The sequence below is a fragment of the Solea solea genome, chromosome 10, assembly GCF_958295425.1.
Source record: "Solea solea chromosome 10, fSolSol10.1, whole genome shotgun sequence".
NCBI classification, from domain to species: Eukaryota; Metazoa; Chordata; class Actinopteri; order Pleuronectiformes; family Soleidae; genus Solea; species Solea solea.
The window spans coordinates 28,521,780-28,536,133 of NC_081143.1; the positions used below are offsets into that span (position 1 = coordinate 28,521,780).

At 40.0% G+C, this 14,354-nt stretch overlaps 2 protein-coding genes and 1 non-coding gene across 4 annotated transcripts in view; 2 read left to right on the plus strand and 1 right to left on the minus strand.

Moving 5' to 3' along the window:
- LOC131467097 (uncharacterized) overlaps positions 1-3,759 on the plus strand; it is a 37,027-nt gene extending 33,268 nt beyond the window's left edge. Inside the window, exons 6-7 of the mRNA XM_058640823.1 lie at positions 1,342-1,403; positions 2,701-3,759. Coding sequence (XP_058496806.1) covers positions 1,342-1,403; positions 2,701-2,805 — 167 coding nt within the window. The 3' untranslated portion in view covers positions 2,806-3,759. The remainder of the gene's footprint in view (positions 1-1,341; positions 1,404-2,700) is intronic.
- A 4,742-nt stretch (positions 3,760-8,501) lies between these two features.
- On the plus strand, positions 8,502-8,573 carry trnae-cuc (transfer RNA glutamic acid (anticodon CUC)). The gene has a single exon. It is a non-coding gene; the product is annotated as a tRNA-Glu (tRNA).
- Positions 8,574-9,981: 1,408 nt separating this feature from the next.
- LOC131467054 (E3 ubiquitin-protein ligase DTX1-like) overlaps positions 9,982-14,354 on the minus strand; it is a 30,436-nt gene continuing 26,063 nt past the window's right edge. For both annotated transcript variants that reach the window (XM_058640766.1, XM_058640765.1), the window contains exon 12: positions 9,982-13,434. In XM_058640766.1, coding sequence (XP_058496749.1) covers positions 13,303-13,434 — 132 coding nt within the window. In that variant the 3' untranslated portion in view covers positions 9,982-13,302. The remainder of the gene's footprint in view (positions 13,435-14,354) is intronic.

Below are 14,354 nucleotides of genomic sequence, written 5' to 3' on the forward strand. Positions count from 1 at the left end.
TTGAAATTCTATGAAATATCATCAAGAATATTGTTAGTGTCTTCATCAATACTCCATCACATATTACTGTATAACTGCACTTTTAAAAGATTGTTATTTAAATCACAATATCATTTGTGACAAGAGCAAATGTGTGAATAATGTAGCTACGGATTTACAAACTAATCCTTCATTGTTGTGACTTAATTGCCGTTTAACGTCGCTTGAGAGGAGATAGGTCGTGTTTGTTTGTATGACGCGCTGCCGGTACAGAGGAGCACGCTGAGTCCGGGTTAGCAAGTTTCAGGATGTTTAATGATAAACACTACTACAGCGGCTATTTCGAAATACATACGCAGGTAAGATGTAATATGTGCACTGTTTGCGTTTGTTTGTGTATTATAACTGAACATAAAGCGGTCAACAAAAATTACGGCTACCTGACTCTCCTCTCTCCTCCCAGTGCAGGTGATTCAGCCCCTAATTATAAGCTGCTACAGTGCCCACGTGACCCAAACCCCACATATCACCGTGGCAACCATACCAAGCAAATCAAAGCCCAAATAATCCCCCGCAAACAATGTGTGGCTCCTACATTCATTAAAACCTGTTGTTTAAGATATATTCACATAAAGAGCAAATTTACGGAGGCCCAGACATGACATGCGGAAAAAAAACTCTGATTCGTGGCCACGGAATACGTGAAGCGTGTTGTGCTGAGGTAATTCTGACAGGATAAAACATTATCAGAGTATTTCTATGAACTCGATTGAAACTAGAAAAATAAGTAATGTCTCACAGAATGTTAGTAAAACAAAGTAGACTTTAGTAAAAATAACTAATACAATAAAGAGAGAGAAAGAGCAGTGACAGATGGGACTTTCCATGTTGTACAATCTTGTTTTGGATAAATAATGGAGCCTAATGGTGTCATGTTTCAGGTGCTTCCCATGTTACACAGCAGTTGAAGCCTCAACCAATAGCAATAGTGTTTGTGTGTTTGACCTCATTTGACTGTAGTTTCCATACAGAGGAAGATGGAGAGAAACTGTGTTGATAATGAAGTGAGTCAGTGAGTCTGGAGACTGTTCACTGTCTGTGAATGAAAGGAATGTGTGTTTGTTTATGACATGTACTGTACATTATGGTTCTGGAGTCCATGTGGACTAATGTCAGAAACAGCTGTGGCCAGTGGCATTAATATAGTCTATAATAAAGTAAATGCAGCAGTATCTCATGGACACATTGAGACAATCTTATCTATTAATGCAAGGAAAATGTGTGTTTATAGTGTATATAGTGTATATCGTGTATATCGTGTATATCGAAACATTTCAAGTGTTCAACTTTGTATCTTTGCAGATTCAGGGGAGGCAGAAGTTCAGTATAGTGACATATGTGTACGTAAAGAACGTCAGAATCAGGTTCGTACAACACACACCTGCTCTTACTGTATTCACCATGTATCCTCTAAATCTATCCTAAATCTATCCCCGGAGGTTCACTGAAAATAGAACCTAATGCTTCCTCAGTGAGTCAAACTCAGTGAGACATAAACTGTGGGTTTGTATTTCAAGTGTAAACAGAGCATAATGTCAGGGACAGAGCGCCACTGTTGTGAAAGCATTAGGCTCATAAAAGCAGTTATGGTTTTATTAAGTGTGTTTGCATAAGATACGAACATATGGAGGATGATAAATGACATAATAATAAAAGAAAGAATGAAAGAAAGAAAGAATGTATAAATGAATGTATAAATAAAAGAAAGAAAGAAAAACAATGAATAAATAAATACAGAAATAAATCAAAAAATAAAGTAATAAATAAATGAATTAATATATAAATAAAATAATAAATAAACAATGAATAAATACAGAAAAACTGATACTAACACTAATAAATAAAATAATAAAAATAATAAAAATACATTTAATACATTTATTTATCAATGTGATTTTTAATGGTCGATTTTTAAAAATGTATGTATTCATTTATTTCTGTTTCGTATGCTAATGAGGTAGGAGTATGCTAATGAGGTAGGAGGGTCTGTGGCTCAGTCTGAAGCAGGATTGGTCAACTAGACAAGCCAGCTCTGAGCCAGACAAAAGCAAACGATTCCTGATGAATCTTCTTGCCAATTTACCTGCTGTGGTTCATGCAAGGAAAAGTTAGGGGCGGTCCACATGGAAACAGGTTTTATGATCTGAAACTGTAGTTTTTGAAAATGCCTCGCAGAGGCTGCGCTGTTTTTACTTGAATAAACAAAACAGATCAGTGATTGTTCCAGCTACAAAAACACAAATGTCACGACGCCATGAAGGATAGGCAAACGCAAGAGAGACGTGGGATTATGACATCGTTAAGTGAATCAAATCCACCTTCCCTGTCAGTGCTGGTAGACATGTTTTCAGTGAGAACATCTGGTGACCAGTGAGTTTGACTCGGTGACGTCTTTGACGCACTGCCTGAGTCAGAACACACAGCCACACTTCAAAAAACCTAATGATTTCTTTCGTATTTGCGTGAGTCAACCACAAACGCATGCATCATTCATCCAGAAACAGTCAAAAGAGACCACATCCACATTTATGAGGACCACAATCACTTATTGTGTATTTTTCAGTTTCAGAGTGATCACAGACAGTACTTCCTCTGGCTGAGAGTTCAGGAAACATAACCCTAATTGTTCAGTGCTCACATCCTGTGTTTTTGTTCCACCAGGAAAGACCTGATCCACCAGCAGCCGCTGACATGTCCACAATCTACAGCACACTACAGCCTCACCCCATGGTGCCAGGTCACTCAGCCACTGTTGAGAACCTCTGACAGTAAACAGTGGACTGTGGACGCCCACATACAGCCACTGTGAAGTCAGTGTGTCATTGGGCCAATATTAAGGAGTCCCCTGATGGTAGTCCCACCAGGGTTTACCTGCACAGGTCACCAGTCCATCACAATTTAGAGTGGCCAGTTGGTTTTGGACTGTGGGAGGAAGACGGACCCTGCTGAAAAATCCAGTAGAATACCATTAGAAAAAAAACATTAGGAACCATTAGAATATGCCTAATGGTTTCTCTAACTTTTTTAAGCAGTGCCCGGAGAATCCACATCTGCAAACAATGGTTCTCTTTCTAACTGGGATTTGAAACATTGACCGTGTCTTGGTTTGGGGCAACAGTACTAGCTCACCTCTGTGTCACTGTGTACTTCCATATTCTAGAGCAGTTTTTCCCCAACGATTTTATATTTGGACCCAGATTTTGCACTCTGTTTTTTGCTTGTACCACGAGGTCCACATTTCAAATGAGTTATCGCGTTTGATGTATTACCAGCGGCATAGTCAATGTCAGCTGGACTGTGAAGTCATGTCGTCTTCATCCTGTTCACTTGTCTTTCTCCACTGCTTCTGTAGCTCACTGTTCCCACACAGCATGTGTAGACACACACACACACACATTTTCAAAGAGTTCACATGAACACGCCACACATGACATTTCTCATGCTGATAAAAGTCACTGCACATAAATGAGTAATCGATGAATCAATGATTCGAAGGCTCTGTGTCGTTCATTCAAACAGCTGTCAAGAATTAGTGACCTATCAGCCAATCAGAAAATAGTATTTATTATTACCGGGTAAAAACACTGTTTGCAGAATTGAGCTCTATGCATATGTCATATATTTTTATATTGTTAAATTCTTGTTGTTTTATTGTCCCCGTCTCTTTTTCAACATTTCAAAGCTAATGTTGCCTTTGGCCTAATAAAGCGTGTAAAGCAGTGAGCAGGTCCTGTTGTGTTCTTGAGTTTATGGCCTAGCCCAAATGAACTTCCCACTTCTCAAACACTTCCTCCCCTATCATTCATTTTGATGGGGAAGTAACTCGACATCCCATAATAAACCACAGTGACTGATGTCATTATTATATTATATTGACATTATTGACGTCTTGAACAGTTGCAGTATATTACAGTGAGTGTATGTTGTGTATGTAGTGTTTGCAGCTCTGTGGTAAATGAAATGTAACTGTGAACCGTCCCAGACACCATGTTTACAGCTCCATTAAAAAGTAAGCGTGCAATCAGAGCCATCATTATTACACCTGAGGATTATGGGTTTAGGATTATATCAAAAAACGACAAAAAAGGAAAAAACTAAAATGAAATAAAGGCCCAAATTAGTTTTTTGCAAATTCAACAACCTTTTCCACTTAAACTTAAACTGAAACTGACTTCACTGACTTGACTAAGAAAAAACAAAGTGCTCACAACAAAATATTAAAAGAACAAACAGTGGAACTGTGTTCTTTTATATCAGGGACACTTTGTTTGGTCTTTGGATTATTTTCAGGATGAGGATCAGGATCAGGATCAGGAAACAGAGCCTGGCTCTGCTGAGCCTCCTCTGTAGTAAAGCCCTCAGGTCTACTCTTCATGTAGCTAACGAATGCACCACCTTGTGGCTAAACATCAACACGAAAGTCGTCATAAATTAATCATAAGTTCTCATTTTCAAATGATTATTAATACTATTATTGGAATTTGAATCAAGTCAAAGATGGTACTGCACGTCATTTTCCTGCAACGCACTTTCATATGCACCTTATTTCTTAGATCTTATGGGACTTTCCTCAGTCTCTGCAGGTGCAGGTGACGGTTTGTGTTTATAATCTGTAGAGCTGATAGCTATCATTAGAAAGAGGAAATGATAGCCCCCCCCCCCCCCCATTGTGTATCAATGTGCCCCCCCCCCCCCCCCCCCCGGATGTCCATATAAGGCAGTGGTTCTCAATTATTTTCTGTCATGCTCCCCTAGAGGACAGAAATGTTTTCACGACCCCCCCCCCCCCCCATTGAAATACTATTGAGAACCTAATAATATTTTCTTTTTTTATCTGTATAAACCACTGTATGAATTGTCCTCTCACGCCCCGCCCCCGACACCTCACCACGCCCACTATTTGAGAAGTACTGATATAAGGAGTTGTGTACTATTCCCATGGTCATTTACCAAGGGTGCACCTGTGGCACAGATCTGTGCCGCTGCGTGAGCACTAAGGGTTAAACAGAAAAGCACTGAATTCTAATTTAGAAGAAGAACGATCTGTTCTTTTAGAATAAAAGAAAGTCAGTGACTTTGTGCTTTGACTTTTCCTTGTTTTTTTACTTCCAAATTTTGAGATGTATTTTTTTTAGCTGAAATAAAATGAATTGACTTTGTGTCGTTCCAAATCACACCTTACTGTATATTATCTCAAGGTTCTTTATATAGTAATTAAGTGTGCAGAGAGAGTGGAGTAAAAATCTCTGTTAGAACCAGAGTCAAAGATGTGCAGCCGTCTGTATCTGCCTCAGCTGGTCGAGTGTGAGAGATGGAGATAAGAAGAAAGAAGCAGTTATGTGTCTTATCAGCTGCTTCTTGTACTGATAACAGTAATGTTTTTATGATTTAACTGTCTAACAGCAGCACCTTTTGTCATAGATAATGAACATGAAAGCTAGGTCTCGATAACACTTTTTCACTTGCGATACGATACCGATATCGATCCAATACGATAACAGCACAAATCATAGGTACTTTTATAACTTATTTTGTAGTGTGGAATGTTAGAAAAGTCTTGATCAAGTGATATTATACTTGATATTACTCAAAGAGAGAACAATCGTCAGCAACAGTAGGTATGAGAATTATTATTGTTATTATTATTGTTATTATTTATAATAATAATAATAATGTTAATAATAATAATAATAATAATAATAATAATAACCAATGGGTTACATCAATTTTAACCTTCAACATAAGAATATACTACTATTTAATAAAATAAATAAGAAGACCCTGAAAAATAACCTCAATAAATCCAATAAAAACAAATTATACCTTTGAAGCACAAACAATTCAAGTTATTTTTTACTGTCAGTATATTGGGTGGGAACGAGTGACGATATTGTCCACTGTCCACAGCTCCAATATCACTGACTGCCCAAAACAATGACGTCATTGCTCTTATTCTTCATTAAAAAAATAAGAGCGTAAACAAAGTAAACATATCACTCTAACAAGAGCAGAAAACGAATAATGGTAAAATAGTTTAGTCGAGAATGTAGCGAGGCTCGAGGAGCTCAATTAAGCTTTTAAACCCGACATTTCTCACAGCACAGTAAACTAACCGTGAGCACTACAGCTGGGCCTTCACCTCAGCCATCACTGCAGAGAAAATAAATCATCGCGGAAAAAGCAACAGTATGATGAATTGAAAGCGTTAAACAACTGCAATTCTATAATTAACGACGACAAGGATGTAAACAAATAGACCATAACATCAATAACATTCTCAACATTAACTTCATAAAACTCAGACCATTATGGCTACATAGTTGAAATTAAATAAACATACTCAGTGCAAACATAGCCAACATCTGGAAATATAAAATGATGTCACCCCGTGACACCGAGGCTCATTTCATCACCATGGACAGCGCTGTGAAATCACGGCGCACAACAAACCAGACATAAACAAATAAATTCATGATCATCCTCAAACTACAAGACAATTTCAAATGCACAAGCTGGTAATACAAAGACTATTTTTTAAGATACAATGAAGTGCGGTGCGCCCCGCCCCTCCGGGATCCCACCTCGGCCGGCGCGTGTCGGCCCTCACGTTCGCCGCGCGGCACAGTCCACCGGCGGCCGGGGAGAGGACCCACGAGGGGATCCTTCCACACATTGTCAGTTTTTAGTATGTGTATGTGTGTTTTTTGAGCTTTTCCCTAATAGGAGTGTCAGAGCCACTCAATACACTGTAATGCAGAGCATATTGTCATGAAAAGCCAGCACTTTTCAAAGCACACTTAAGCTCTGGTTATTGTCCGTGCACTTTTCTAAACACAGTGACGCCCTTGATGCGGATTACAACATAGACCTACCTTACATGAAAACCACATCCATTCTCGGTCTTTCCTTGTGAAGTGGGCGATGGCAGCGTCGTCAAGTTTGTCCTTTGACTTGAGCTCCAAAAGAAGTCCTTTCTCTATGGACATCAGTACCAAAGCTCCCAGGCGATCCTGTCCAGTACTGGTTCTGGCGTTCAGAGCCGAGTAAGAGCGCTCCACGGGGGAGGTGGACACGGGGCTGGTCAGCAGCAGGTGAGGGGACACAGCTGCGGCATGCTCTCAGTCAGCTCGTTAAGTGTCACAAAGTGCAGCAGGTCTGATGGCTCCTGGACTCAAAGTTGGACAAACTTTGAGTCCATGACTGTCACTTCAATGTTGAGCCGGCGGAAGTCAAAGTGCAGCTTCCGGTACGCTGTGCGCGCTTCAACAACGAATAACAATGTTTTTCCACTTTCAGAACCTTTTCTTTTAATTCCACTTCTGGAGTTGGACTAACATTTTTTATGACTTGAAGTTTTTCTGTGAAAGGCCGCCTTGACAAAGCTATCAATGCTATCAAGCTAGCCACAACACCGCGCTCTCAACCTCGCTCAGCACTCTGGGGGGCGTGGTCTGCAGTTAGACGTGCGCAATTAAAACTTCACGAAGGCCGAGGAGCTTTGTTTTTGACCCGCCCACTTCAAATCAAACTGTGATTGGTCAATGTGCCCATCACTCTCCAAACTAAAACACAGGACAGGAACCCTTTCATTGCTGATGGGAACTTGACAGTAAACTTAACTTTAGAACATAGGTGAGAGAAAATGTATTAAATGTATTGTATTAAATTAAATGACATATATTTTTTTAAATATACATATACAACATATAAATATATGATTTAATGCTCTAATTTTTAGTCCAGAATGAATGTTGGGCCTTCTCTGAAGGCGTAGAAGGTCCTGAAGGTTCCCCACTGCTAACATCCACAGGATGCAGCTGCTATAATCAGACTCTAAGCACAGGAAGTGAGCAGACAAAAGGCAGGAAGTGACACCCATGGTCATAGCTAGATTCTTCCAGGTTTCCCTGAACCAGCTCTAACTATAAGCTTTATCAAAAAGGAAGGTTTTAAGTCTAACTGTGACATCACGTATCTGCTGTAGATTATACTACAACATATATTTGCTAAAGAACCTGCTTTTTTAAATAATTTTGGACAATTTTAATTCAGACTATTATTTAATGTCATCACCATAATACAATGTAGTGCCTAGAAAATCACTACAGATGTCGCTTATCTCCTGTAGATTACACTAAAACATCTATTGTTCATCATTTGTGGGGATTATAATTCAGAACATGAGTTGATAACATCACCATAATACACACACCTCTTCTATTCACTTATTTCAATAATCGAGACTCAAGCTGGTAGTGAGCGCCCTCTGCTGGGAAACACACACACACACACACGCACGCACGCACGCACGCACGCACGCACGCACGCACGCACGCACACACACACACACACACACACACACACACACACACACACAAAGGAACACTGGAGGTTTCCTTTCAGAGACTATTTCATTCTGTATTAATATATATGACGTGGCATATACATGGCCAGCTATCACTTCCCTGGTGGTCTAGTGGTTAGGATTCGGCGCTCTCACCGCCGCGGCCCGGGTTCGATTCCCGGTCAGGGAACAGTGTTTTTATAATTTTTTTTTTTTTTCTCAAATTTTGATTTCTTGCACATCCTTATAACATATTACATATAACATGACAGAAACCTGTAGTTAAGACTTCAGGTATCTACCATTACCTGATAAGTGCAAATCACTAAGTTCATCTTCTATTTGCATTGTGAGTTCTCTTGGTGTAGTGTAGTGATTTGCACTTCTCAGCCACCCTAAGTATCACCTAGTGTCGCAGAACTGACAAGACATTCTCTGAATATGCATTAGGAGTGGGACATAATATCGTCCTGGTGATATATTGTCGCTACCATATTCCATACAACTGCGCCAATACCGATTTTTTCATGAATAAATGAATGCACACAATGAGTTTGTACAAGAGGCATCTACAGGACGAGTTTATGCACTTTGTTCTTCAGTTAGATATTTACTACATTGATTATCGCAGAATCGTTGTATCGTGATATTATCGGTATCGTGGGTCACGTATCGTGTATCATATCGTGAGGTAACCTGTGATTCCCACCCCTAAGTGTATGGTGTTTGGAGCCGTAAACCTCCAAAATAAGATCTGGTGTGGAAGAAAACAGCCATAAATGGAACAGCATGTTATTCCGGAGACGGGAAGATCAAAGGCAAAAAGAGAGAACAATACGTTTGTTTCATTCATTCTTTATTTTTTTCTTTTTTGCTGTATTAATCATCCATACTCCAGCATTTATGTTTGCATTATTTACACTTTGTATTTGTTATCACAGGACTGAATTCTGTCTCCGCCTCACAGACGACAACGAACCTGAAGGCTCACGTTTACACACACACACGCAGAGAAGGTGCTGCCTTCATGAACCATCGGAAAGAAAATCAACAATGAATGCAGAGAAAGTGACTGAAATGGTGAGATACAGGTGTGAGATACAGGTGTGAGACAGCTGCAGACGGCCCGCACCAAAGCCTTTAAAGGGAGAGTTCAGGTATTGTGTGTTTTGTGTGTGAGGCGCTGACTGTAGGACTGAATACGTCAGGTTTGCCGAGTTATCTCGATACTTCAGATCCTCTTCTTACTGGAAGCTGACGCTTGTTCTGCAACCATGGATAACATCAGCGATTCTATGTCACAGTGCACAGGATTTGCTCCACTGCTGCATCCAATATTACGTTAAAATGGGCTATTTTGTGACTTGGCATTTGAAATCCACATCCTCCACATTCACCTAAGTGACGAGGCAGCAGTAGACCAGGAGCTAAAACCACAGATTTTCTTAAGCATTATTAAAACTGACAGCACCAGTGTCAGTGTCTCATACAACCACACTTCAATAAAACTGAACTACCCCTTTAATCCCCAATAATAGTAGTAATCATAATACCATGATGGAATGAGACTCAGCGATTTAGGCGAGGTGCTAACAAACTCTCGGTAGATGAACGTTTATTAACCAAAACCTTTCCTTTAATAACAGACAGACACGTTAAAGTCAATGTAAGTAACTGTGTCATTTTAAAGTAAACTGCTCCAACACAAGGACAAAAAAACATCTTCAGAACATTTCATAGCTTTAAAAAAATAAACCAGTTTCACCACGTCACCTGCACATGAATCGCTGTGATGATGAAAGAGATGAGGACATGAAACCAGGAGCTGAAGCTCAGTGCAGACCAGGAGCTGCACAGACGATATGTAAACAAAGAAAATAAAAAGACTATTTAAACCTGCTGTCAGTGAAATAATCTCTAAGGTTTAAGATCCGTGGAGAAAAGAAATAGTTCTGACACAATCACGTGACCACACGTGAGGCTCGGGTTAAACAGAGAAGCTTCTGACAGACAGTTTGGAGAGTTGATGAAGGTCCTGTTTGTCTGTCCCAGCATCAGTCAACAACTCATGGACACATGTGAGAGAACACTGTGTCCAATCAGAAGCCTGAAGTCATAAAGGGGCAGAACTGGGAGTGACGCCGGCCCAGAATTTACCATGTTCCAGCTGAGAAGTCGCACAAAACAAATGTAACTGGGGCGAGCCGCTGTTAGCAAAGGTCATTAGTGACTGCATGGCAACATGTGTCTACAGTTAAAAACAAAAGTTAAAAACAAAAGTTATATAAAGAGTGTGAAACTAACAAACACCACACCAGTGACATTCAGGGGCAAAGGGTGGTGGCAGCCATCTTGTTGAGTTTGCGACCTTGGAAATTCCGAGTTGTGACTCCAAATGGAACGCCCCATCAGGCTATTTGTCTGTAAATAAATGCCCCGCCCCCTCAACACACAGCCATGGGCTGACGTGGACAGGAAGTCACTGACAGCAGCTTTAAGTATCCGTTACCTCACAGACGAGCAAGAGTACTTGGGTTCGACTTTAAAATTTAGCACGTTTTACACTCAGATAAAAGTCTACCATCAAATTCCTTTTCCAAAGAAAAGACAAGTTTAAATCAGCTTCAAGGCTGTACACAGTTAAACAGTAAAAACAATCGTAACAAATAAAAAAAGAGTATCATGACTACAACATATATGAAAAAGGCAAATTCATCTATAATATAATGCTAACAAGTAACTATGTTTTAGATTAAAAACAATAATTAAGAAGTCGTGGCATCAAAAGCTAAAGTGGGAGGAGACACACACACACACACACACACACACCATGTGTGGACATAAGATCACTGGTCAGTGATTAAAGCTCCAGTAGGCAGATCACGTGGTAAATAAGGACGTTTTGGGACGGTAGCTAACTCAGATGATCTCAATCTCTAATCTCAGTCATGTGGTAATCTCAGGTTTCCCTTCTGAGATGCTCCGCCCACATTGTGTTTCAATTGTGTTTATTGTGCAACTCTCTTTAAAATTATTATTTTTTTGAGGGTTCCTCCGCAGCACAGGCAGCTGTTGCCGGGGCTGGAGCAGAGATGGGAGCCCCTGCTTCCTCTGTGCACAGCCCTGGAACTGCTCAGTGCCTCCTGCGAGTGGTGAGGCTGAAAACATCATCCTCTCACCCACATCATGTCTTTTACATTACACTGAAATCATATCTAATGGAATCATCATTAAAAACGTTGAAAGACAACAGTTTTTGATCACTGATGAAACTGTTGTCTGCTTTTTCAGCTTCTTAAACATGAATCTTTAATATATTATAACAAAGAAATCATTGAAACTTATTGGGGAAATCATAATTTTGAGGTTTGGGAAACACTGATCGACATTTTTAACATGTTCTTCACCAACAAACCTCATCGATTCATCAAGAAAATTCATGAAAAGAAGGATTGATTATAAAAACATGAATTATCTGCAGCCCTTGTGTGTTCACAAGTCTTCATTTCAAAGAGGAAGTGATGTGAAGACGCCGTTCTGGAGCCAAATCAATCTCAGGATCTGGAAATGTTCCATTATTTTCAAATGATGCTATGATCCTGGACCTGGTCCTAACACTGACCAGGTCCACACGACTACATTATTGTCTGAATACTGACTTTGTGTGTACGTGTGTGTACGTGTGTGTCCAGATGAGTCGGTACCAGCACATTGATGACGACGATGGAAAATCCCAAACAGGGATTTCGGTTCAAAAGGTCTCAGTTTCAACAAAACTCAACATTTTTCAAAGGACTTTGTTTTTGGCACTCACACACACACACACACACGAGGACTGCATATAGACTGCATGTGCTTTCAGACACACACACACACACACGGTGTGGATGCTGAAACGTCTTCCACTAGAACCAGACACTGAAGCATGGACTCGGCTTCGTCTCACTGGTGTTGAACTATCAGCATCTACAGCCAATGAACCGTCACAAAGGGACAACATAAAATACACATTTACATGTAAATACTGGTACCTGTGTATGAAAGGTTAACTCGTACCACACTGACCCAAAAGTAAGACTTCAAATAAGCTCAGATGTCGAGGCCTTAGTTTGGTCTTTTGTCAAGTTAAACAAAATAAAATAACGTCATATAAAACCATGAAGTCATACGTGAGAGGTAAAGTTATGGAATGACGTTAAATGAGGATTAAAGTATGGATTCAGGTGGATATAAATAACTCCATGGTACCGTTCTTGTTTTGTTCCTGTAGCTTGGAAAATGCGAGGTGCAGTTCATGAGGTACACCACAAGAGGGAGCAACGGCACTGGACTTTAAGCACGAGCAGGCAGGTGGTTTGAACAAAGAGCACTCACAGTTCTGTCTGTCTGCCTGCCTGTCTGTCTGTCTGTCCTTCCATCATCACTGCTGCTTAAGTAGCAGAAACAGTGTGTCACAAGTTAAATCTCTACTCCTGTCCTATTCTACATTCATACTCCAGTCTCTCTTTCTGCTTCTTTAATCATGCTGTCGTTCCTCCAGTGACCCCCCCCCCCCCACTGATCCACGTCTCCTTTCCTTTGTCCTTTCACTCCCTCTCGTTATTGAACCCTTCTGAACCCTCCCACTCTCCGTCTCTCTGATTCCTTGTCTCAGTAAAGTCAACTTGTTTCTTGTTTCTTGTCCTAAATGTTAGTACCGGTTTCTTTCTTACTTTCAAACAGTTAGAACCTCGCTGTGAGTGAATTTCCCCTGCACTGCTTTTGCTCTCTGTGGTGCTGCTTCATCAAAGTCTGGACAGAATGGCACTGACAGGTGAGCCACAACCCCGGCACCTCCTTTTCTAAGTGCTGGTGGACCTCCTCTGTTGTCCTCTGGTAATTGTCCCACTCCTGTCCTCGCTCACACTCGATCTGTCCTCTCATTTCTCCACGAGCGCGTCGTCTTCTGTGATGCCCTGAGCTCGGAGCTCTTCCAGGACGTTGTCCAGGTGTCCGGGGTCAGGGAAGCCATGGCCCGTCAGATTGGAGCCAAACTCCGTCTTGTGGTGGACCTTGAAGACAGAGGAGAACATGACTTAGAGTTACATCTCTACATGTACAGTGTGTGTACAGTATCTTAGATTTTGGATATCGTCATTATATCGTGATAAAGTATCTGTAAAGACGTTTCCTGGTTTTTAAGTTTTTAAATTAAATATAAATACACAGCATATTAATTAAAGAAATCATGGAATTGACAACATTCTATTTACAAAAGTCACTTAAAAACACTTCTTTCATTTTAAGCCGAATTATTTTCCTTCATTTAACATCAAAAAGCCAAATTGTGATAAGATTTTTTTTTTACAGTGACAGCAGATCTGATGTGCACATGTCACAGAATAAACTCTGAACGGACAGAATAATAATAATCCTCATAATATAATAATACAATAATAATATAATATAACCTGGTTCCACTTCTCTCTGCTGTGTTTTTGTGGTGGTCGAGCAACAACCCATGACTGCCCAGGTTACAGTGACAAGATGACACACAACTGTCCTCATCCACACAAAACCCTCCCCACTACTCTACATGCTGCAGTACATATGCCAGGCCTGTATGTGGCACTGTAACACTGCAACACAGATACACCAAAAACAGAGAATGAGAACATGGACATGAAGCATATATGCCTGTATAAATGTTTGGGTCATGGGTCTAGCTCCGCCTACACCGTACCTGCAGAGTAACCTCTGTATATATATATATATATATATATATATATATATATATATATATATATGTGTGTGTGTGTGTGTGTGTAATATATGTATATATATATATATGTTTACATATTGCATGTCTCCGTATAAAAAATATGTGTTATATGTTATATATATATATATATATATGTGTGTGTGTGTGTGTGTAATATATGTATATATATATATATGTTTACATTTTGCATGTCTCCGTATAAAAAATATG